Source organism: Ovis canadensis, chromosome 26 (assembly GCF_042477335.2).
Source record: "Ovis canadensis isolate MfBH-ARS-UI-01 breed Bighorn chromosome 26, ARS-UI_OviCan_v2, whole genome shotgun sequence".
Taxonomy (NCBI): domain Eukaryota; kingdom Metazoa; phylum Chordata; class Mammalia; order Artiodactyla; family Bovidae; genus Ovis; species Ovis canadensis.
The window spans coordinates 40984021-41009558 of NC_091270.1; the positions used below are offsets into that span (position 1 = coordinate 40984021).

A 25538-nucleotide genomic window follows, 5' to 3' on the forward strand; every position below is an offset into this window, starting at 1 on the left:
GAAGGATTTGTTAACTTTGTGTGTGTGTGTGTGTGTGTGTTTATCCAGCCCAGCATGTTTGTTGGCACTTACATGTTCATTTTGATAGTTGTTAAGTATATAAGGAAGTAAGACACTGTCTCTGACCTCTAGGAAGTTTCAAACTGAATGACTAGTATGTTTTCATATGATAATAACAGTGAGTCTGGTTAATTTATAAATCTCTTTCCTTCATAGATTTTAATCATTTTTATCATGTTTCATCTGAAGCCAAAAGAAAATGCTTGAAAATTTGTTAGCTTTGTGTAGTGTAGGGTATGGAATTCTGATTACCAGTACCACCGAGTTTATAAAGGAAACTCTTACTGAAAATGTATTTGTATGCGTGTGTGTCAGAGAAAAAGAGATAGGGAGTCATAATGATTTACACAGAACCACCTGATGGTAGTTTTGATGATATAGTATGTGCCTTTCCTAAGAGAACTTCTGGAATTACTGTTAGTTCCAGCGTCTGCCCCAGGATATATCTATTTCCGCAAGTCATTTTCAGTAAAATGTGAAAGTTTCTCAGTTTCATCTATGTCATGAAAACTGTAGGTCTTCATCTCACACAAAGAGAATGAATCTTAATATGTTTCTTAGTTTCGCTCTTCAACAAATAACCTTGCCAAGTCTTAATATTCCAAGGCAAATCAGTGGACCTGGGATTTAAAATTTTGCACTTCCAAACAGCTATAGATATTTCTTTCCACACTGGATTGGAAATGTTTGCTTTAAATCTTTTAAGATTATCAAAATGAGAAAACATCAGGCTGTCAAGAATCTGAAAATACCTTCCTTTTATACTCACTCACTCTTAGGTAGTCCTTTTCAGGATTCCTGGGTAATTATGTGCGGAAGCCATTATACAAATGGCTGGTTTTATCAGTTAAGCCACATTTACTCAAAATGAATGCATAGTATTTTTTGCTAGCATAGAATGAGAAATTATGTATGGAAAGAAACATTTTTCAGTATTTAAACAGTGCTAGTTAACCTTAACTATAACTTTCCCCAAATGATATGGTCATTATTATATAATCACAAATTAGAAGTATTAAATTATTTAAAATAATTATCTACTTTTGTCACGCTAAGATTTCTACAAACATTATTTAATTTTGTGTGTGTGCCTATATGCTATCTGGGCTGGAGACAAATAACTTGAGATGGTGACAGGTGGGTCAGAGTAATGTCATCTTTCATGAACACAACTGGCCATGAGCTATCATAGCTGTCATTTGTCAGACTGTTTGTTTTATGTATAAAATAAATTTCTCAATGGTGTCCTTGAAGTGAGACTCAGTTTTAGTTTAGAATGTTGTATACCATTTTTTATTTGATTTTCTTAGCACTGGTTTCTCATCAAGTCATTTCTGGAGATACTTTCTGTTTAAAATGTGTAATAGTACCTTTAGTGAAAACATGTTATCTCTTTTTAGCATATAAACCTTGGTTTATCACTGCAAAGAAAATATGACTAAATAAATGTACCTACTTTTGTGTCTCATAAAAATGTACATAAACTCAAAATATGGAAATTTTATTATTTTACCTGTTTTGGAAGACTACTATCAATAATAGCCTACTGAAAGTATGTAGTTACTATACTTCTTTATGTTGTTGTTTAGTAGCTAAGTCATGTCTGACTTTGCAATCCCATAGATTGTATCCCACCAAGCTCCTCTGTCCATGGGATTTCCCAGGTAGGAATACTGGAGTGGGTTGCCATTTCCTTCTCCAGGGGATCTTCCCAACCCTGTTATAAAGTAGCTGATTATACTACACTCCCATAATACTGAGGAAAAAAATGAATATTTTATTGAATTAAGTCAGTGAAAGGAAAACAGATCAAGTAAAAACCAAAATCTGCTTTAGTAAACATAAGTTAATATAAGAAATCTTTCCGATAGGTTTGCTCACCCATATTTTGAAGTCATTTATGGAATCTTGAAAAGTCAGCTTTTATTAAAAATTTATCCATTAGGAATAGTCTTGAAATTTAAGGTAACACCACTTCACACCCATTGGGATGGCTACTATTTTTTTAAAGAGAGAGAAAAAATAAATATTAGTGAGAATGTAGAGCAACGGAAACCTTGTGCACTGTTTGTGGGGATGCAAAATGATGCAGTGGATGTGGGAAACACTATGGAGGTGCCTCAAAATTAAAAATAAGGTTACTGTGAGGTAGCAACTCGGATTCAAAAGAATTGAAAACAGAGACTTAGAGAGATATTTGGACACTCATGTTTGTAGTAGCATTATTAGAGCCAAAACGTAGAGGCACCTTAAGTGTCCATCGAGAAATGAGTGGATAAACTAAATGTAGTCTGTACATAAAGTGGAATTTTACTCTGCTTTATAAAGGCCCATCACTCATTAGTCCAGTATTCTCATAGAGAAAAGTAAGTTCTTTGCATAATATAAAGGACAATATGTTTTATTAGTTTACTATTGCTATTAATTTTTTCTTATACTAATTCAGATAGCTCTCTCCCCAAAACTATTTGCCTTGCTTTCAGGAATAAGACATGTTCGCAAAAGGCTAAAAAGTAATAGCAAGCCAAACTTTGTACTGTGAAGAACTGTTATATGTATGTGCTTATAATAATTGTTTTTGACTGAATTAGAATCATAACAGTTTCATTCAACAATTTCAAATTGCCACATCAAATTTTGTTTTTATTCTGATTTACGATGCACTTACATCTGAATCCTGTCCTATTGGTACTCCCCTCCTCCCCATGCCCGCAGGGATTTCCTATGTAATAACCTGGTGATACTTCCATTTTTATATCTAAAATTAGATACAGTAGACTCTCTCATTGTTGCAGTGGAGTTTCCTCCAAATAAGACATTTCTTTTAGGAAACACAGGCAGCTCTAGCGATGGGAACATGGAATAGGTATGCCTTTTTTATAAATAAAGTTCATTGTGCACTTCTGGAGATATAAGAAAGAGTATAAAATATGGTCCCTGACTTCAAGGGTCTCAAGTTAGGCAAGGGAGACAGACCCACAAGTGATTTTTCATATAACATAGAAAGTGTTATGGAGCACAGAGGAAGGCGCAGGTGGTTCTTTGCAGAAATAACTAAAGCCAGGAATTCGGCATTTACTGCCCCTGGGTTGTTCTCTGTCCACTTTTGTGACTTAGTATTTTCTGTCTAACATTTCTGTGTATTTTTCCATTTAGAATATGTTGTTTTTCTGTACTTTTGATCAGCAGTGTCAAAAGAATATGACTTAGAACAAAACCAAACAATCTTACTCAGTTTCTCTCCCTAGTTACTTCTGGGGCATCTAAAAGCTTGGCACCAAATAAAAACAATAAGCAAACTAAGGAAATGGAAAAAAAAAATACAATTCTTCTGTAGCTTGTCCTCAGCAACAACAGTATCACTCTACCAAGTGGACAATACTTTCTTCTGAATCCATCAGAGGCATCAAGTGATCAGTATTATGCAGAACTTGAACACAGAAAATTACTGTCTAGAATGAGGGTACAAGTGTGTTTGCCTATGTGTGCACACTGGTTTGGTAGTTGTTTCTTAAAGTTATACAAGGTTAGAATTTGTATAACCTTGGAACCTTTTCCGGAAGATGGTGATTTTCGTACTTATTTGAGTTTCAAATGTGCCTTTTCTTTAATTTTCTAAGCTATTAATACCTTGCCACTAAAGAAGCAAAAAGAAAGGAAAAGGAAATATTAATATTAATAGATATCCCCAATCCACAGATCGTAGATTTCTGTGCTAATTTATTTAGTGTTTAGCTGGTACACTGGGTGGTATATACACCTATGCCTACACACATACACCAGCACCCGCCACGCCCCCACCCCCCCACCCCGCCCCCACATACACGCATGGGTGTGTGACTAGCAGCCCTGATCCTGAGCTCAGGTTGACAATGTTCTTATTAAGAAAGCAGCAGTAACTGAGAAGAAAGGCTTGTCTGCCACTTTTTCATAGCTATGGTATGGCCTTGCGGAGAAACATTGTTTTATGTGGCCTTGTCCATGTCCTGCTGGAAACAGTCATTATCAGCAGAGCTGACTTGCACATCCTCAGTGTTTAACAGTACTAATGGTAGATTCGATGGACATGAGTTCGAGCAAGCTCCGGGAGTTGGTGATGGACAGGGAAGGCTGGTGTGCTGCAGTCCATGGGTTCGCAGAGTCATACACGACTGAGCAACTGAACTGAATTTTAGATTAATTTTATCTTTAATTTATCTCTAACTCCATGCTTTAAAATACTGGCTACCTGCATACTAACCTTCAGTCACATGTCATAAGGATTGCTACATTGCAGGGTTGGAACATTCCTGTGGTAGATAAAAATATGCCAAGACTGATAAGCATTTCATGAAATCATTGTAATATAAGGTAAATCTAAAGTTTAAAATTAACAAAAAACAAAACACATCATATATAGTAAAATTCATAGTTTGCATTATGACTTAGCATTATTGACTCATGGATATAGGTGAAGCTGGCTATTAGAAAACAATAGTTTATTAAGAAATATCAAATATCTAAAACAGGAATTTACTAAACACACACACACGTATATCTTTTGGAATGAAATTTTCTCTCTCATAAGGAAGTGAGATTTACTCTCTGTAAGGTTCTATCAATCTCAGTGAAGTTCTACCTCTTCACAGTATGGAGGAGAAGGGAGAGCTCATCTGCATGGTTTTCTAATTATCTTCCCCTGAATAGCTTTCACTTTTTCTTGGGATTATTTAATTTTTTTAAACCTATTTTTTCCACCAGTTGATTAATGTTGTACATCAGTTTTTATAGCTTTCTGCTCATATTGTGATTGCAACTTTCTGTGGACCCAGAAAATGTTTAGGACAGAAAGATAAAATGCCTCCACTTTTTTCACTATACAAAAGCTATTGTATTATAAAGAAAGTTAGTGGAGTATAGAGAAATCTATTCTCTCAGATCTCTTAAATGTCAGTTGTTTTGAATAAGAATTCTTTCACTGATGTTAATTAAAAAGAGGTCCTATCTCCCTGATGATTTACAGGGAGAAATAATAAACAATTGTCAGTAAAGCAATTGCTTTAAAATTTGAAAAGCTTTGTCACCATCATCGTCATCACCATTATCTTGTGTCGAAGATTGGGAAGTGTCGTTGGGTGTTGTATTTATATTATCCCTGACCCTCAGAGGAACCCACAAGATAAGCTTTATCTTTGTCATTTTACAATGAGAAACATGAAGCTGAGAGGAAGGTTAAATGATTTGGTCAAACTCCCATGGCTAGTCAGTAGTCGACCCAGGGTTTATTCAAAATATCTGGCACAAAAGTTAATGTTCCTTTGATATGACTTACTGGTGATTCCCAAGCCAGACCCAGGTCATGTACCCCCTGGATATATGCACAAACCACCCTGTCTTTGTGATGAAAGTCATAAAGTTAGAGGAAGAAAAAAATTTAAAGGCAGCAGTAATAAGTTGGTTCAGTCTTTTTTTTTTTTTAATTCCAGCATGCCCTTAATTCCGTATGCCATTAATTCACTATTTCCCTATGAACTTACTGCCATAATTAGTTCATTGTTGAATACCTTAAATAGTTAGGAATATTCTCCTATATTTTAAGCCAAATACAATAACTTCTTGTTTGGAGCCAAATTGTATATGGCTAAGCACTTTTCTTTTTGAGCACCTCCTCTGAAATGACAAGAGTAGATAGGACCCTTTGTATAGCTGCAACCATCACCTCTACCACCTTGTCTTTTGGTCGTGTAAGCCCAATAGCTGCCTTCCTTCCTTTTTCTTTTTTAATTCTGCTGATACAACATGAGTTTCCATGTGCTTTTCTGTAAATTCGTCAAGTTGATTCATTGAGTTTCCTGTCAAATCAGCTCCAGAGTAGTGAATCCAGGCTACTCTTACGCCAGTTTTTAGTCTTTCTTGACTTACATATTTGAACAGTTGCGTGTGTTTGTTTTTTTACTCTAACATCAGGACACTACATTTATCCTCCTCGTTCTTTATGTTCTTTTTGTAATGTTCGCCATCAGTTGCCATTATTCTGTGTCCTAAGTTCAGGTTCTTCAAGACCAGATATTGTTCCTCCATGTTATCTAGATGAGCAGCTTTTTTCGGTTTTTGTTTTTTTTCAAATTTCCATTTCTCTTAAGTTAGTCAGCAGGAAGAAATAATGGATTTGCCAAGCCCTTTGGTCTTTTGCCCAGGACTTTCACAGTCGCTGGAAGTTGTCCATATTACTTGGTAAAGTTATTCATCTCTACAGGAGTCAGTAAAAGTGGTTAGTGGAGTATGGTACACTTTCTAAACACACTCTCAGTCACTTCTTGGCATGTACATTTGAATGAGGTAGCCTTCTAAAAAGCTTGTGCTGGCCCTGTGAGTCATCATTAACCATACTGGTCCCTTTCTCTAAATGCTGTAGCATATTACAAGGACTCTTCAGTGCCTAATACCTGTGAATTGTCATCAATTATCACATACATCTTTAAAAGCCTTAGATTACCTACTAAGATAAGCCTCGTTTTTGCATTATGCTGCTCATTAATGTTCAGTACTTCTTATGTATTACTCACCTCTTGAGTTTCTAGCCTTCTCAACTTTATTATTGGATTCTCTTCTTCTCCCAGCTTCGTTCCTTCCTCTGTTTTTACTACTTTTCTCTTTTACTACTTTTCTCTTTTTTCTCCTTCTTCCATTTCCCTTTCCCTATTCTCTCTCCCACCCAGCACTCCCCTCCTACCAAAGAAATGTCCAGAAGTCGTGCTCTGAGCCAGAAGCTGCTTATGCCCAGGAGAGCTTCTTAGATCACTCGGAGAAGGTGCTCCTCCTCAGCGAGTGTTCACTCAGTTGCGTAACCTTCCAGCTCAGGGTAGTTTTAGACGCACCCTGCGCCGGACTGTGGCTACTGGACACGTAAATGGGTCTAGTGCCACATGTTGAAGTGATAATATTCTAGATATACTGGATGAAATAAAATATTAAAATTAGTATCCTCTGGTTACCTGTTTTTCAGTGTGGCCACTGGAAAACTTGAAATTACATATGTGCTTTGAATTCTATTCCTACTAGACAGCAACTTTAGACACTCTAAAAGGAAATACATAAAGAGATTCATTAGCACAAAGAAAAAGAGGAAAATGAATTATACATGAAGAAATAATAAAATGCACGGCATTCTGGAGCCATTTTGGATGGGCACATGTCAATATACCCAGAGCGCTTTGTTACATTATTGCGCAGTCTGGTGGAGGTTGAACATAATCAAACCTGATTTGTCAAGAAAGGTTAAATTATGTTTGGAATAATCCATTTTTGAATGCATAGAAGTGTTTAATGTATTTCAGAAAGAAATTCCCTCAAGAGCAGAGGAATTAAAATGCTAAATTAGCAGTTATGTTGAAAACTTGGCTATCTAGAGTGTTTTAGTCCTTGAGTTTTCCAAGAGAATTAATTTTTATGGCTGCAGCTTTTTAATAAGGCTAAGTGATAATTTTTATGTGAGGGTAGTTGATTAATTTACAGGAGCAGAATAAGCCCCTAAAAGAATAAAAGTACCAAAATATCAAAACCACTTTTTCTTCAGAAATGTTTCTTAATATTTGATAGGAAGTGTTATATTTATATTAAATTATTTCAAAAAGAATTTATTGTTTAAAATTAGTACACAAATTTGATCTCTTCATTCAAGAAGCTTTTGTGTTTAATACCTGCAATCTCTATCTTTGTTCATCTACATTTAGAAATGGTAGTAAATGTTTCTCAAAGGCAGATTCTACAGTAAAGTTGTGGATAATACAAAACTAAAACCTAATCATGGAAAAACCAATTAATGTTTTGAGCATCATGGAAGGGTCGTATGCATGAAGTGATATTATATCACAGGTTAATCTAAGCAGCTTTCTAAACAAGGAAGCTCTGAATAACCATCTACTGAAAAGATAGTAAGATTACAGAAATCTAATTTCTGCTAAGAAATTCATAATAGCACACACAGAAGACATGGAATGTTGACACAGATTTCATTATTATTGATGTCAGTTCAGTTCAGTCGCTCAGTCACGTCTGACTCTTTGCGACCCCGTGAACCACAGCACACCAGGCCTCCTTGTCCATCACCACCTCCCAGAGTCCACCCAAACCTATGTCCATCGAGTCGGTGATGCCATCCCACCATCTCATCCTCTGTTGTCCCCTTCACCTCCCACCTTCAATCTCTCCCAGCATCAGGGTCTTTTCAAATGAGTCAGCTCTTCGCATCAGGTGGCCAAAATATTGGAGTTTCAGCTTCAACATCAGTCCTTCCAATAAATTGTCTTATGTGTGTTTCCGATAGAAATGTCGCTGCCCTGTTTTGCTAGGTGTTTACAATAAAAAACTGACAGTAGACAATAAAACTGACACTAAGGGGTCGAGTTAATACATTCCAGATGAGAAAACTAAAATGTACAGTTGTCATGTGGTTTCTTGCCCTCTTACATAGTAGAATATATCCTAGTAAGATAGTAGTTGTAAGATTATCTGAAATTGAACATCTACTTCTATTTCATGGGCTTGCTACTTCAAATAAAGATGTTTTTTCTGATTTACATTTTGAAAAATTTGAAGCAATTTCCCAAAATAAAATGCCGTGAAGTAATTTTCCCCCCAAATTGCAAATATATTCTCGTTTCCTCAACTTTAAAATCTTTCCTCCATATTTTTCTGAAATAATAAGCATCCTTATGTATCTGCTCAGTTAAACAATATAAGAAAACATAGATAAAAGTATTTGAACAAAATCAGTAGTTATGATGATAGTACACTAGCCCATTACCTTAACCTTAGAATAAGGAAATGCAAATGATTACGTAAATTAAGTGAATGTGCAACTGTATTGAATTTTTTTAAAGCTAATATGCTCAGGAAAGGAGCAAACTGGCCTTCCAGATATTATAGCTCTCTTATAGTCGTCCTTTTTTTTTCTAAAACTATTTCTCATGGAGAACATTTTCTTTAATATGCCTGAAACACCTCCTAACTGACCTATGAACCCTCAGTGTCTGTCTTGGAATAGACTGTGCAAGAATCAAAGACAAATTAAGTTTTGACAATTAAATTAATAATTAAATAAACTATTAATGGCTATATTATTTAAATAGATTGTTCTGATTTAATGGACATTTCTGAGTCTGTGATTATATAGCCGTTAAGTAGAAGCTGAATTAACATGCTGCTGCTACTGTGATCATGTTCAGAAAGATTATCAGGTGAAGTATTAGTCTAAGATTGAGAAGTAAATATTTTAAAATTTACTGCTGATTTATAGCTATGTTAGATCATATCCCTTAGTCACATATAAGACAAGTACATCAAATATAAACTCAGCTGCATTGTGATCCATTCAATACCTTGTCTCTACTTGACTCTTCCCATTCTTACTGTGGCCGTTTATGTACGTTTGCTCTCACCATCCTCCTACAATAGTCCTGTAACTAGTCTTCAGTGTCTCCTGGTCCTAATTCATCGAGCTACCAGGTTAAGTTCAGTTTTAATTAGTTTACTCCCCTGCTTTTTTTTTTTTTTAAAAAAAGAGTGACTCCCTGTTCCTATTCCTTATAAAATCATATTCAACTCTACAAGCTAACATTCAGGATCCTTTAAAATATAGAATAAATTTATTTTTTAAATTATTATTCAATGCTCCCCATTCCACTTCATCTTCCCAACACACACTCTAAATTTGACATCGGTCACCCTTCTCCAAATATGTATTCCATTTTCCTGCACTTCTTTCCTCATACTGATAATTATCTAAACTCCAGTCCATCTCCACATGTTAAAATTTTGCCCAAAACTGTGTGGCCAAGGTTCTGTGTGTCTTCATGAAATCACCCCATATTATTCCAATTAAAAATACTGTCAAAGAGCAGAGATTCTAGTCTGAGCTTTGCCACTACATACATAGTTTTAGAATATTAGGCAAATTATTTGTTTATTCTGGGTCTTAACTGAGTCATGTATAAAATAAGGATATCAAACTAATTTATCTTGCCAAGCCTGCCTTAAGGTTATATTTAGAATCAACAAGTGTAAGTCAAAGATCCTTTTTTTAAACAGTAGTTCTTAAGCTGTAGTAACTTCACAGACTTCAGCAATTCTGTGAAAACTATAAAACTGGAGGCAAAAGTTTGAGTTTATCTTACAATATGCGAAGAATTTTCTCCCTAGGGAGAGGGTCTAAAACTACTTTCATTAGCTTCTTAAAATGATTCATGATGCCCAAAAGGTTATCATTTCCCTAATCTAAATCTTTTATTAACACAGACACACTCAAGGGCTCTGTCCCTCTCTCACTGTCAATGGTAAATACCTAAAAGCTTTAAGAACATAGTGCCTAGGTCGGTTATCTTCTATTAGAGAGCCTCAGCACCTTTTCCTTACTATGCCTGACAGTTGGTGTGTGCACAGGTGGTGCGCCTCCGTCAGCAGCAGTTGCGCACTGCAACGTGCTGAGTAAGTTCATCATTTACGCTGTGGACCTGACGCCACGTCCTGCAGGCTTGGCACCATCCCTCGCACACCAGCTCCAGTTCCATCACTGACGTCCTACTATTCCAAGGTTCAGTACGTGATTCAGTAGCAGTAGCTGTAGTATACTTGGCATGTTACAGATAGTAAATATTTGTTAAATGAATAAATTCCTTCATTCAAAGGAGAGCTAATAAATGAATGGTATTTTTAAAAAGAGAGTTTGCATGAGAAAGATTATGCCCAGGATAAAATACCATTACTCAGGTTGCACTAAGGTTAATTAACTCTTAACTGTGAATAAGAGATTTAGTGATACTTCAGGGAAATATAAGAAAGAAAAGTAAGTTAAGCATGAGCAGCTTAAAGAAGTAAATTGTAATTGCTGCTTCCTGAAAAGACCAAAATTGCAAAGTTACTGTGTCTTTCAGAGACTGTTAACAGGACAAAATATACAAAGGATAAAATACAATCATATACAATAATAACAATGAAGACAGGATAGTTCTTATATCATTCATGCAGTAGTCACTTATACTTCTGTGTTAACTTTAGTTTCCTTAATTTTTTATATCTAATGTAAGAGGGCAGTGGTCTGACAATCCCAAATAGGTATCTCTCCAAACTCCAGGCCCTCAGTAGGCTGATGCATTGAGAGGCCAACCATCCTGATAAGAGCAAGGACTGCAGGAAGGCAATTTTCTTTTCACAGATAACAATCTGATGCCTATAAATCAAAATATGCTTTGTTCATGTCTTCTTATAGCTCTCAGCTCACAGGTACTGCATACAAAACAGTCCTTGAATGAAGAGGTCAATTTTATTAATATATATTCTGCCTATTTAAAAAAATACAAAAGCTAGAACAAGTGAGCTGTGAAGAACTAAAAGCTGTGCAGTTAGCTCAGTTTAGGTGAATTCTTCTCACAAACAGGCAAGAATGTGATTTCTAGCTGTGAGGTGGGATTTCTAGCAGTTCTGTCATATTTCTCATTAGTCAACTTCTTCTCTTTTGTTCTTTTTCCTTTCTATAGAAGGCATGTTTATATTCCAGAATTAAGAATTTTTCAGATTTTAAAAAAGATGCAATTTGGCAGCTTCTTATAGAGTTTAACATTTCCTGTACATTTTAGCATCCCCGCACTTTTAAGTACTTACTCAGGAAATGATGACACAGGTCCATATAAAATCCTGCCTGGATTTTTAGAGGCTTTATTCATGATCGCCAAAAGCTGGCAACAACCCATATACCTATCAGCTAGTGGAAGGATAAGCAGATTCAGGTGCATTCGTATAATGTAATGCTACATGATCAAAATGGTCAAATACCGATATGTGCTTCTCCAGGGGACCATCCTGACCCAGGGATCCGACCCACATCTCTGTGTCTCCTACATTGGCAGGAGAGTTCTTTACCATCTGAGCCACCGGGGAAGCCCTGGTTTTGGCCAGTGCATGTTTGTAGTTATGTCCCAAATTTTAATACTTAAGATTTTTAAGTAAAAAAAAAACTAGTGAAAATTCTTGAGTTACATTCCAAATACAATTGACAGTAGCCTGCCTGGTTGCTCTGTCCATGGGATTTTCCAAGCAAGAATACTGGAATGGGTTGCCATTTCCTTCTGCAGGGTATCTTCCCGACCCAGGGATCAAACCCGGGTCTCCTGCACTGCCGGCAGACTCTTTACTGTCTGAGCCACCAGGGAAGCAAATACAATTGACAGAATGTCCGAAACAGGTATAAATTATTTGAAACCCTTCTTGTTGTTGTTTATTCGCTGAGTTGTGCTCTACACTTTTGCGACCCCATAGACTAGCCCGCAAGGCTCCTCTGTCCATGGGATTCTCCTGTCAAAAATGCTGGAGTAGGTTGCCATTTCCTTCTTCATTGAAAAACCCTGCTAAATGTCCATAAATGGGATATGTATTTAAGATGTTGCTGGGTCTAAGTGAAGACATATTACTGCATACAAAGAAAATGGTTGTTAACAATCATCTATTGACTGCATTATTTTCTTTTTTTGTAGAATCTGTTACAGATGTAATATTGTGGTTTTGAAATATTTTAGGACTTTTTTTTGTTAACATATGTAATTGTTGTCATAAATATTATGATATAAGATAGGATAGTTGTATTTGGGAGGGGGAGCTTTTATCTTTGAAAATTGATTTCAGCTGCCCTGCAGGGATTGAGACATCTCCATTTTCCTAAAAAACTGGGAAATTCTGTTCCAGCTATACTGTTTGGACAGCACAGCTTCAAGTTTATGTTGCACAGGTTGAATGTTAGCTAATTAGAAAGATCAAAGTTGTAGAAGACGAAAGATAGAAAGGATCTCCACCAGGAAAATACTCTGTTGACACCTAAAATTTTAAAGCGCTCAATTTTCCCATGTTTAGCACTGATATGGAGTGTTTAATTTGATCACGATTCTTGACTTAGCCAATGTATGGACTTTGAAACCAGAATCAGAATGAGCCAGGAAGATTGATAGGGTTCAGAAATAGGAAGTAGGCATTGAGAACTTTTAATACTTTGGTAATTTTTTCCCCAAAAAATTGTCCTGAAAATGTTCATGAAAGATTTCAAAGAGAGAAATAATAAATTCAGTTAACAAGTAATTAAAATAAATAATTCAAAAAATAATTTCAGAGAGAGAAGTCAGGTCATTCCTAGGGTCATGTTCCTGTATGGTAGATCTCAAAGACCTAGCTTAACATCTTGAGATTAGATTATTTCCTGGTGCTTCAGTGAAATTCCTTCCACAGCTACATACCTGTTTTTAAATTTTCAATTCTATTAGTGAAAACACAATGGATTATGTCACCTAAATTGATATTTTATTTCCTCATATTGGCTGTCAGTTTAGTTACAAGAATCAGTTCATCTCTTGTATTTTTGGCACTTTAATGAAAAAATACCTATATGAGAATGATCAATTCATGGTTTTGGCACTCAGTAACCTGAGTCCCTAAACTTGTTAACTGAGATTCTTGATTGAAGTCTTTACATAGCTCTTCTCTTGAGAAACCTAAAGCATGAGAAATTAATGCATGCTATGGGAAATGCAAAATGCACTGGTCATTTTAATAGACCTGGAATACATTTTCTCCATTCCTATTCTTTTGGTCCAAAATGTTAAACTAGAATGTAAAATTTACATACCTATTTTTGGGTGGGGGGCCCCACATTTACAAGCTCATGTGAAAGTTCACTACTTTAAAGTAGTTTTGATGGAAATATTTGGCTTGTGTTATATAAATATGTTTGGCCTATTTAAAGCTAGCTGTTGTCATTGTTTTTAAAACTATTTTGTTGCGATTACTGTTTTGTTACTCTTTTCTTTTGTTTCCGTCACTTCTTCCAAAACTCAGATTTGGTTAGTTTCTGCTCACATGTTAGCATTTTTCAGGGCTTGACAGATAGTGAATAATACTCAGTGAAACCTTAGACAGTTCATTTAATTGCCTTGGCATCCGTTTCATTAACTGTAAATGAATATGTTGATGATCCCTTAGGACAGCAATTCTGAAATTGGGGATGAGGTGACAAGAGAAAGGTGACTTTCAAATTACATCCCCTCTCATTGCATATAACAAAAGATGTTACTGATAGGCATGTGTTATGCTTGGTTTCAAAGTAGAGAAAAGAAAGGTTACAACTCATTTTTAGTCCTTTATTGCTTCTAGAATTTATGATTCTGTGTTCATAATCTTTCCATATTGTTCTACCTCAACAAAAGCAAATGACTCATTTTTAGAAAACTTAGTGTGCTTTGAATCCTGTCAGTTGCTGAAGAAAGGGACAAAAACACTTTAAGATGTTGAAATTGAGATAAGTCAATAATTATGACTTCTGTTTATTGATTCAGTTTTTCTTCATTTTTATTCACAAAGTAATTTTACCTTCATAGTAAGTGAAAGAGAAGTTGTTTCTAACTACCTCAGAGAAGTACAAAGGGGAATTTTACTTTTATCCTTTATTTTTTAACTTTAATTTTTAACCTTTTTTCTGACAGCATACTCTTTTTAACACAGTGACTGATATCCCTGTCCCCCACTGTGTATGCCTGTGTCTGTGTGTGTGTGTATTTATCTTTCTATGCATCCTGTCAATACTTATACTAATAAACCATTTTTACTAATAAAAACAGTTCAGGCATTGGAAAGTAAACTTTGTGGCTTGCCTTTTTTTTAATCCCACTTATTTTATTCTAATAAAAATATATTTTTTAAGCCATCTATTTTATCCTTTCCTGAATGCTATTATCTTGACTATAATTGCCTGCTTTCCTTTCTGGCTGATCTATTGCTAGCCTTTATCTGGATGTGGTTAAAGAATATAAATGCTCCATAAAGCACCAGAATCTCAGCCAGAATATTTTCAGATTTGCAGCTAAAATGAAATAGAACAAGGGGTTTAGCTGTTAAGTAGCTCAGATTTGTTGTCAGAGTGTGTGAGGGACTCTGAATTCAGTATGCTAGTTGTTCCTGCAGTGTAGCATTTGAAAAATCGCTTCCACTGTTTATGGATTGTGGTCCTCGGGCACCAGATAGTGGATGTTGGAATGTATTGCAGAAAAGCTGATTAAAGTACTAGGATCTCTAACTCTAAGAGTAGGAAGTCATTTGTATCACCTGAGTCTGACGCCTTTGGTTGTACTTATATGTTTCCTTTTGAAAGCTTTGGTTTATTATCGGTTTAACTATGAGGGAATAACTCTCCCCCCCGCCCCCCGCCCCCCACCCTGCCCCCGCCAAGAAAAGTGCCTTTTGGAGAAAACATCAGTAAGCTATACTAGATGAGAATTTTAGGTAAGAGGATTGATTTGAACTTTGAAGATCCCAAATTCTGTGTGATTTTCTTTCTTAGGTTATTGGAGTCATGCTTCACTGTGACTTTAATTTTAATAGTAGCTGCTTTCAGTTCTCAATTTCAGATTACTGTATCTCAGGAAATGTATAACTTACTCCAAAATATAAGCTATGCTAGAATTTATTGTTTTCACCTCCCATTACCCCCACTCTGGGCCACGTTGCTCTCCAACAAAAAGTTCACTGGCGTGGAATATGGTACAACTTTAATCACAAAACTTTTACAAATCTTTAAATACACCTTGCATTCTCCTTGTTGAACTATTTCAGTATTTTTTCATTGTTTTCAAAATAAAGTTCAGACTTCTTAGAGTGCTATTCATGTGATCTTTCTGTTTCTTCTCTGCCTAGTTTTTACTCAGTCCCCTGTGAAATGTCCTTTTTTTTCAGGTTTAAAGTGGCCATTTCCTGTCTCATTTCTTTTCCGTTGGTTGCTTCCTTCTCCCCCACCCTTCATCAGAGTATCACCTGTTCTTTCTTTAAAAACCCTGCACAAGTTTTCCCTCTTCCAGGAAACATTCCTTGGACTACAATTAGCCTGCTTCTTATTTATCCCATTTAGATTGGCCTTTAAACTCTTTATAGCGCTCTGTAAGACTCATTTCCTACTCTCATCATTGGTTTACTTGTTTGTCTTGTTTAATAGACTATTACTTCTTGAGTTCAGAAATGATAATGTCTTTTTCAGTTTTGAACCTGGCCTATAGGCCTTTCAAATAAATGTTTTTTGACTAAATGAGTGACTTTTATAGGTAATTCCATAATTTAACTTACTTTGCTCTTGATTCTTAAGGCATTTTGAGGGTATGGGTCGAACCATTTTCTCAAAAGAATCTTAAATTGACTCACTCACTTCCATATTGCCACCTAAAATATTTAATAAGGGTAGATTTTTGTCTTTGGAAAGAACCTTATTTGCTAGGGGATTATAATATAGATTTCAAGCTGTCAATCAGTTGAAGAATCTGGGATATGATATATGGAAATTGGAAAGGCAAACTCTTATCGTGAAGCAAGCATTCTAGCTTATTCACATATATTGTTGAACCAATGACTTCATTGGTATATAAAATTCTCTTAGGAGAGAATAGATATTTAACAGCTTTTTCCTGGTTTGAAAATTACTGCTCACAGTTTCTAGATTTTAATAAAATCTTAACCCAAGAATCAAGAGAAATGTTTAAACTAAAAAAATATTTGCTAATGAAGGGTTATAGAATTTAAACATGTGCTTAATGGTCCTGAGATGTCCTTAAAATATTTGCATCAGTATTCTACATTCTGTAGCAAAGCAAACAAAATGCAAAAAAAAAATCATGTTTATAAGTGATAAGATTTTTAAAAGTAAATTAAGCTTATTTCTTAATAGAATTACAACATCGTAATCAAAAATTTTATTTCTTATACATATATATGTATACACACTTAATATTTGCCTTCATATAACTATTTGCTTAGACATTTTATGTAATTATTTCTTTAATGATACAGCAAACTGAGTCAGCATATTATAGCTGAATCATGGTCCTAGCTGTTCTTTTTATTCATTCAGTGAGCAAACTCTGTATTATTAAAATTCCTTGTCCTTCAATTGTGCTGGCAAAGACTTGCTTTTTAGTTCTTGAATGCCCTAAGACATTTGTGTTAAAAATTGTAAAGTATATACCTATTTTCAGTCTTTGGTATGTTAAGCAATAGAATGGAAAAATATTATCCACATCTTAATAGATGAATGTCTGCTCATTCTGAGAGACCCTAGTCTCCTTTTAAAAAAATATTTTAAAGATTTATTGTTTTTAAAATTTGGTATTGAATTTGCATAAAGTGTAGATTGCAGCATGCTAGAATATTACTGTCATTTAAGAACATATTCATGGGTTTTTAGAGCACTGCCTCCAAGGGGTTCATAGCATTTGGTACGTAGTTCACGTATTTCTAGTCTACAGACTTACCCTATCGAGGCAAAGGCTTCATGATCCTGATTTTTTTTTTTCTACTGCTATAAAGCTCAGCAATGGTAATTAATGGTTATGTGGATTTTTTTTTTTTTTTGGAAAAAAACTTTCCATGTCATTAAAAGAAAATTGAGGATTTTTGAAGACTAGTAATTTGTACCTTTAAACAGCCACATTATTTTGCTTTTGTCTCAGAATGTATTATGCTTCACAAGTATACTGTGACAGTCTGAATAGAAAAGGGGGGAGGGGACATTGTCTTCAACTGGCATGCTGTTATCAGAGGGAATGTGTTTCTGGACACGAGATTTAGCATTCATTGGTCGTCTGAAGAAAGCTATTTCATCTGAGGATTGGACAAGAAGCTGCGTCAATTTGCTGCCCGTCTCCAAGGCACTGGTGATGCTGCCTGCACAAGCTGGCTAACGTCACGGCTCCATCACCCAGCGGGGTGTGGACTCTCTTTTTCTGTTCTTCTCTATTTAATTCTCTATTTGCTGCCTACTGCATTTCTTAATCTGTCTTCTGCCAAATGCTAACAGCATGATATTTTGCAATCATCTAGGTGAATACAAGAAAGACGAACTCCTAGAAGCTGCTAGGTAAGTGATTCCATTCATTTTAAGTGAGTATCAGGCATTTAAGGGAGAAAAAGGGGAGGGCAGGTAGAGGACTATAAAAATTAAAGCATGTTATTGTCTTGCTTGGATTTTATGAGATAATGTGGCTAAGACCTTATACTAAATCTTTGTATACTTTATTTTGCACGGTTAGTGTATTAAATGAGACTGTCTTTCGATATGGTGATGATTGTAAGGTTAATTCTATTTGGAACATTTCTTAAGGTACCTGCAAACCCGAGTTGCCCAGCTTTTTGGTTCATATTCTTGGAGTATTTAAAGAACTATATCTGTATTTTTCTCTAGAAATTTTTCTAGCCAAGCTTGAATGAGGGGCATAAAGTAAATGTTAAAATTCTCATCCATTTTCTTTTGTTCTTGTTCATTTATAATTTAATTGCTTAGCTTTTTACAACATTTTGTATGTTTATTTAACTCCAGTGTTTTAGATCACTCATCAGACTAAAGTTTGTTTGTAATTAAGAACATGACTTTATGCAGATAAATAAAGCAAATAATAATGTAGAAAGCTCTCTTATCTAAGATATACCACTATATGATGATTAACAGGACTTAATTAGGAATATATTGATCGAATTGAATTAAGTATAGCAAAAGACATTCATTCAGAACCATAAAAAAGAAATTAAAGAAGTCATATGATTTTCCATTCTGTTGTGAAAAATACCCATAAATATTCATAAGAAGCACTATAATTTTATAGGAATTGACTTAATACCTTTTTGTAGGAGTGGTAATGAAGAAAAACTAATGGCTTTACTGACTCCTCTAAATGTGAATTGCCATGCAAGTGATGGGCGAAAGGTAAGTCATTTAAGATGTAATATTCCCCTTCAATGATTCTTTTTGCTTTGCAGTAAAAATTTTTGAAGTTGGCATATATGTGTGTGTGTGTATACATATATATACACATACATATATATATGGCTGCATTTCACTGGCATCTTTTCACTGTAAATGAAATGCTGTCGTATCTGTTATTGGCAGTTGTGACATATTCATAGAGGTGGTGAAGCAAGGATTTTAAGCCCTTTCTCTTAAATGTCAGACACTGAAAGTTATTTGTTAAATGGAACTGCAGCTTTTGTGGTGATTACGATTATAACAACATATATTATTTTCTATGTGTGATTATGAAAATTAAAAATTTTTGTTTATGTCCTAATTACCCATCTTTGTTAGGATATGTGTATTTTTTGTTTCTTTCTGACAGAGGAAAATTTGTTTGCTAGATAACCAATACTTTCTCAAGCTGAGAAATGCTAATGATTTTTCAGGTCTGTTGTAACAGCCCTGCCTTTTTTTTCCCCCCATTGGCTAAGTTTTCACCATTATATATTGAAAGAAAGTAGATTAGAGCAGTGAAAAATATCTATATTAATACACACTTATCATGAGGTAATATATGAAATGGGCAGTTGGTATCTTCATTCTCTGCTTAGTATTCTTGCTGAATTTAGACTGAAAATATAACCCTTTATATCCTTTGGTATTTAACTGCAAAGTTTTGCAGTGGTTTACCTAAAAGTACTTTGTACTATAAAGTCTTTTTTTAAATGTGATTAATTTTTTAATGTTAAATGATAGCTTTTATATTTTTAAAACCTAAAACAATTTTAAAGTAAATGTAGACACTGAAGAAAATTATCTTGTACCTAATATTTAAATAATTAACTGCTTTGGAATTATTTATATCAAAAATATGCTATAGATGGTATCAGAAGGATGGTACCCCCTTAGAAATAATGAGCTGTTTTGCATTTTAAAAAATCATTTTTCTCTGAGTGATAATTTTATAGATTAAAATTATTCAGCTTTCCTGACACCTCCACACTGTTATCCCTATTCTAATGTAATTCATATAATAGTGGCATTGAATTGAATCCTTCTGAATATATGTTGTTGTTGAAGATGGCTTGAATATTATTTCGTGTGGCCTAACATTTATCCATCTAACACGTCTCCATTTTTCTCTGAATAAATAAAGAGAGACTTCTACTTTCTTGTAAAGTTAAACTATGTATAAATTAAGCTATAAATTAGCAGAGATTTATTCAGTACTATGAATGACTTTGGGGAGATGTTTTCAAATGATAACTTCTCATTTTCCCTTCAGTTTTGAAGTTACTTTGGAAATTTTAACTTTCTTGAGTTACTTTGAGTTCCAGATTTTGCTTGTATCCTCCTAGTAGATAGGTGACTTTTATCACTATGCACAAAAAGGCTGTCTTATCTGTAAGTGCAGCTATATCTTTAGACAGAATTCCCTGAGAACCCAGCCTGCTTCAGTTTCTCACAGCCATTTTAATATTACACAATTTATGTGAGATTACTGTAATAGGAGTCAGTTTCTATCCCAGCCTTATTTCTCCCTTCCTCACCCTTATACCTTGACAACCCCATTTCTGGCTCAGTAAATCATGATAAGTAAGGAGCATGAACTCTGATAACTAACAAATTACCTCTTCTCTCTGCCTCAACCCTACACAAATAGGTAGAACTTCTTTATTTTTCCTTTTCCCCAAAGGAGGATACCCTTTCCTTATTCCTGTAGCTGAAACTAATATATTCCTCATTCAAATTCCTATGGTTCTTTTTCTGTATTACTCTGTGGCATTTACCACAGAGTTCTTGAACTGTAGTTATTCATACATATCGTTTTCTTCTACTCGTCTGTTAGCTCTCTTTTGTACAGGAGTATGCCTGGCACTTTGCATGTAAGAAGCTTAGGCTACAAATATGTTCCCCAGTGAACATAATTTTATCCTGTGAGTGAAAAAAAATCATCTGTACTCTTTGCCATGTAGGAATTTAACTCAGAAGTAGATGAATGGGAAATTGTGTATTTTCTGTTATTATATATTATTACTAGTATTATTTTATTAATTTATTTTTGAGTAATTATAACACAGAGGAGAATTATATATCTTAATAGGTAGAACATTTTAAATGTCTCAGATATTATTATTATACTGAAGGTCTCATAACATATAAATAATGCAATAATTTTCCAAAATGTGCCCCTATACTTTTTTAGATTATCAATTTTCTCACATTAGCTAGAAAAAGAAAATTAGACTTAAGCATTTATTAGGTTTTGGTGCTATGCATAAAACATAAAAAATCATTCAATATTGTTCATCAGTATGCAAAATGCAAATAAAATTTCATGATTAAAATTGAATACTGTGCATATTTAGATACTACCCTTATTTATGGCACAGAGCAATTCTTATTAGATGTACCACTTTCACTGAAGCCATAGAATGGTAGATAATCTAGGTGCTGAGGGAGGCTGGGAAAAGATCCTTTAGTTATGAAAATCTCTTTGTTTTCTTGCTGTTGATGTCAAGAGAATGTGTAAGCAAATCTAGCTGCTAAGTTACAAGTCTACCTGATATATTCAGTATTTTTCCAGGCCATTTAATTCATTTGTTTATCTAGAATTAAGGAAGTCAGATTGTATATTAACAAGAGGACACAGATGCTTTACGTGTATAGTAAGGTATATGAAGTTTCATTTCTTGATTTGCATTTTAGAGCACAATGCAGAATCGAATTCATTTTTAATAGGTTTTTAAATGACTGTCTTAATGCTTAACTGAATCTTTGGTTGATTCTGGTTTTACTATGATTCCTGGTTTGTGAATTTTAAAAGCCCATGGAAATGTCAATTTTGAAATGTTTTTAGAAAAGAAATGATCCTTATATACAACTAGTAGGTGGAGAAATTGCCAAGTTATATGTAGGGGTTTTAGACTTTAGTATTCCTTTTTCAAGTAGTATGTGGGCTTATACAATGACAGTGTAAATTTTAAAGTCACCTAATTCTATACTGTGACTTGATGATTATCTAATTAGGTAATAATCTGAGTGGTTAAAATTTTTATTTCCGACAGACATTTGGTTTTCTAACCTGTAGAGTCTGAAAATAGTGAATAAGGTTTTAAGTAGTTTGTATTGTTATATTTTGTTTTATTTACATGTGAATCAAAGCAGAGCTTGGCTCCTCTAAAAATTTCCAGTTGTTGTTGTTTTCCCTAAGAAGCAAAGGCAAAAATGTTTTTAGTAATGTTTTGATTTAAAATGCTACTTTCATTTAATTATACATGTATTCTAATGCTGGCCATTTTAGAAACATAGGGCATTGATATAGTTAGACATAGCATTCCAGTTTCCTATTTTGAATTGTAGTGACCAGGTCCTTAAAACAGATTGCTTCCCTTCTATAATTCTTGTATTTTTGAACTTATATTTCTGGTCCTTTAATCTCCTTTACAGCATTTTCTGTCAAGATCAGATGTTTTATTAGCAATTATCCAAATATTCTAGTCTTGTTTGATATGTAAATTTAAGATGCTGGTCATCTCGTTTTTCAATATTAATTTTTATAAGGATTTTACAATGCATGAAAACTAATATTTGAATACATCTCAAATTATTCCAACACTCAACCCTTTCCAGAATTCTTTTAGGTCTCTCTGTGTCCCTTTCCTGATTGCCTATATCCCCTTCCAAAATAAATGTCCTAAATTTATCCCCTCCTTATAACTAGGAATAAGTTGAAGTTTGACATCACTGTATGTATTCCGAAATATGTATCTTTGCATGCAGTTTCTATGCCTACCATTACTGTAACTGTACATCATTAAATATTGAAAGTAAGTGAAGTTTGGTTGGAATTTTTATTTTCAGTATAATTTCTGGTGGTTTCTCTCTGCTGCTTTTGTTCATTCAGTCAGCACTCAATACATACCATGTATAGGTCACTATGCTAATGTCATGGGAGCTAATTGTGTATTTAATAGTATTGGTTCAGTTGGAGTTCAAAATTGATAGAATGGTTAAGATACTATCCTAGACATTGAAACCAGTGCCTAAAGATGTGATTCCTTTTGCTATGATGCAGTTATACGATGTAGATTTGAGGTGAGGTTTGGGTTTTTTTTCCTAGCTCTTTTATTTTGACAGCATTAGTATTTAGACATGTATGCTCTTCTGTAAGAAACCACAAATTTAGATTTAGAAAGACAACTGGAGAAGCATGTTTTAAATTCAGAAAGATTACTGAAGGGTTTCTTTAAATGTCCAATTTCTACTGTGTAAATGTTTGCTTCCATAAAATAGTTAATAATGAATAAGACTCTGGAAATGGAGAAAAGTAAAGTGTTTAAAAACTATTTTTTAATGGAGATCAATCAGAAAAAAAGTAGAGTGTAATACCATCCCTCGAAGATACCATAAAAAACTGTGTGATAGAGTTGAAAGAGCAAATAGGCTTTGAGGCTAAACAGATGGATTCTGTTCTCTGCTTGTCTGCTTTCTAAGCGTGTGGCTATGGCACTGCAGTTTTCAGTGTATTCTTTACCAAGTAGGGATAGTGATTCCCGTTCCACAAGACATTTGAGAGGATTAAATGAAATTATGTGATTAATATAACCCACAGTAGAACCTCAGTAAATTAGATCCCCACTCCTTTGATACATTTTTTAAAGCTTTTGAACATATTTAGAATAGCCATATACATAGTTTTGGGGCTTCCCAGGTGACACATGGTAAAGAATTCACCTGCCATTGCAGGAGACGCAGGGGATGCAGGTTCAATCCCTGGGTTGGGAAGATCCCTTGGAGAAGGAAATGGCAACCCACTCCAGTAGTCTTGCCTGAGAAATCTCATGGACCGAGGAGCCTGGCGGGCTATCGTCCATGAGGTCACAAAGAGTCGGAGATGACTGAGTGTCTGAGCATGCACATCCATACCTCTGAGTACTTTAACAGTCCCTAGTTCTCCACTTAAACTGTATATTATCCAAGCTCAGTCCCAGGTGGCATTTGGGTAAAATGTAAGTTACCAGGTAATCTGTAACACATTCAGTTGAATTAATTGTCTTGAAACTTGGTCTCTGTTCCCTGTCCACCCCACATCACATGTAATCAATAAATTTATTTTTGCAGATTATAAATTGAGATATGTGTTCATAAGACACATATGCCCATTTTAGGAATATCTTTATTAAAAATTAATATCTGGCTGAAAAATAATGCCATGATGTTCATTTGAATTCCATTTTAAGCACATCCAGTGAGGTACAAAGGATAAATAAGATTAGTGCAATGTTTTTTGTATTCATACTTAAATTTAGGATTATATGAATTTGTCATATTCTCATACAGTATTCTTGGTGAACAGCTTTCTCCTTCAGCGTAAGTCTTCTCTAAATATCATGTTGGAATGGATATTAACAATCCTCACATTGTTACTTTGAAGATCCCTCAGTGAACCAAGCCTCTCTTTATTTATGATCTTGACTGGTCCTTTCCCACACAACCTGTGGACAATGACTAGGACTGCTTTGATGAATAAAGTTGAAGTGATGCTATGCCAGGTTTGGGACTAACCCACGGAATGGGCCTGGTAGCTGCAGTTTCTTGCTCTTGAAATACTCTTTCTTGGAACCCAGATGCCACACCGTGAGGAAGCACAAGCAGCCGTGTGGAGAAGTTCATATGGAAAATGAAGAACTGAGGCCTCTAGTCAAAAACCCCCACCAAGCTTGGTTAACCATCTGAATGGCTCTTTTTTTTTTTTCTTTTTCTTTATGTTTCTTTTTTTTAAAAAATTATTTATTTTAATTGGAGGCTAATTACTTTACAGTATTGTAGTTGTTTTTGCCATACATTCACATGAATCTGCCACGGGTGTACATGTGTTCCCCATCCCGAAGCCCCCTCCCACCTCCCTCCCCATCCCATCCCTCAGGGTCATCCCAGTGCACCAGCCCTGAGCACCCTGTCTCATGCATCGAACCTGGACTGGCAATCTGTTGCACATATGATAATATACATGTTTCAATGCTATTCTCTCAAATCATCCCACCCTCTGAATGACTTTTAACTCTCCACGTGTCCTAGACTTTGAGCTTCAGTTGAGTGTCCAGTCTAGCCTCCAGGTGACACTAACCATCCTAACACCTAGTTCATACCACACAGAGCAGAAGAACCAGCCAAGTAACCTACCATTTTGGGAGTAGTGTGTTATGTACTAGTAGCTAACTGAAATACCCTATGTGAAAATACAGCTCAGTGCCTATTATATAATTCAGTGCATATTATCTATTGGGCAAGAAAGTTTGTGTCTTTTCTCAGGTGGATTACTGAAAATGGTTCTTTCTTAGCTACTTGGAAGAACAAGTGAACATTTTTAAATAAATCACCAAACATTTATTTCTTTTGGTATGCTTACTTATTTTGTATCTTACAATTTAAGATACTTTCCCCTCAGAATGCAAAAAAGAAAAACACAATTTATGCACATCTTTTTGGTCATGACATTGCAGGAAAAAGCAGAACATTGAAGCCAAAAGACCAAGTTTTAAGTGAAAATTATTACTAACTGTGTGATCATGGCAAGTTCTATTATATCTCTTGAATTCTCGATCTTTTAGCTTAAGAAATGATGAGTTTGGGCCTCATGAACTCAGATTTACCTTTCAGCTCTAACATCTTAAGATTTTTATGTGTTTTGTTG

The 25538-nt window shown here is 34.8% G+C and overlaps 1 protein-coding gene across 2 annotated transcripts in view; it reads left to right on the top strand.

Moving 5' to 3' along the window:
• Positions 1-25538, top strand: part of TNKS (tankyrase) — a 156624-nt gene that overhangs the window by 62056 nt on the left and 69030 nt on the right. For both annotated transcript variants that reach the window (XM_069572852.1, XM_069572853.1), the window contains exons 4-5: positions 17935-17971; positions 18739-18814. In XM_069572852.1, the coding sequence (XP_069428953.1) occupies positions 17935-17971; positions 18739-18814 (113 nt within the window). The remainder of the gene's footprint in view (positions 1-17934; positions 17972-18738; positions 18815-25538) is intronic.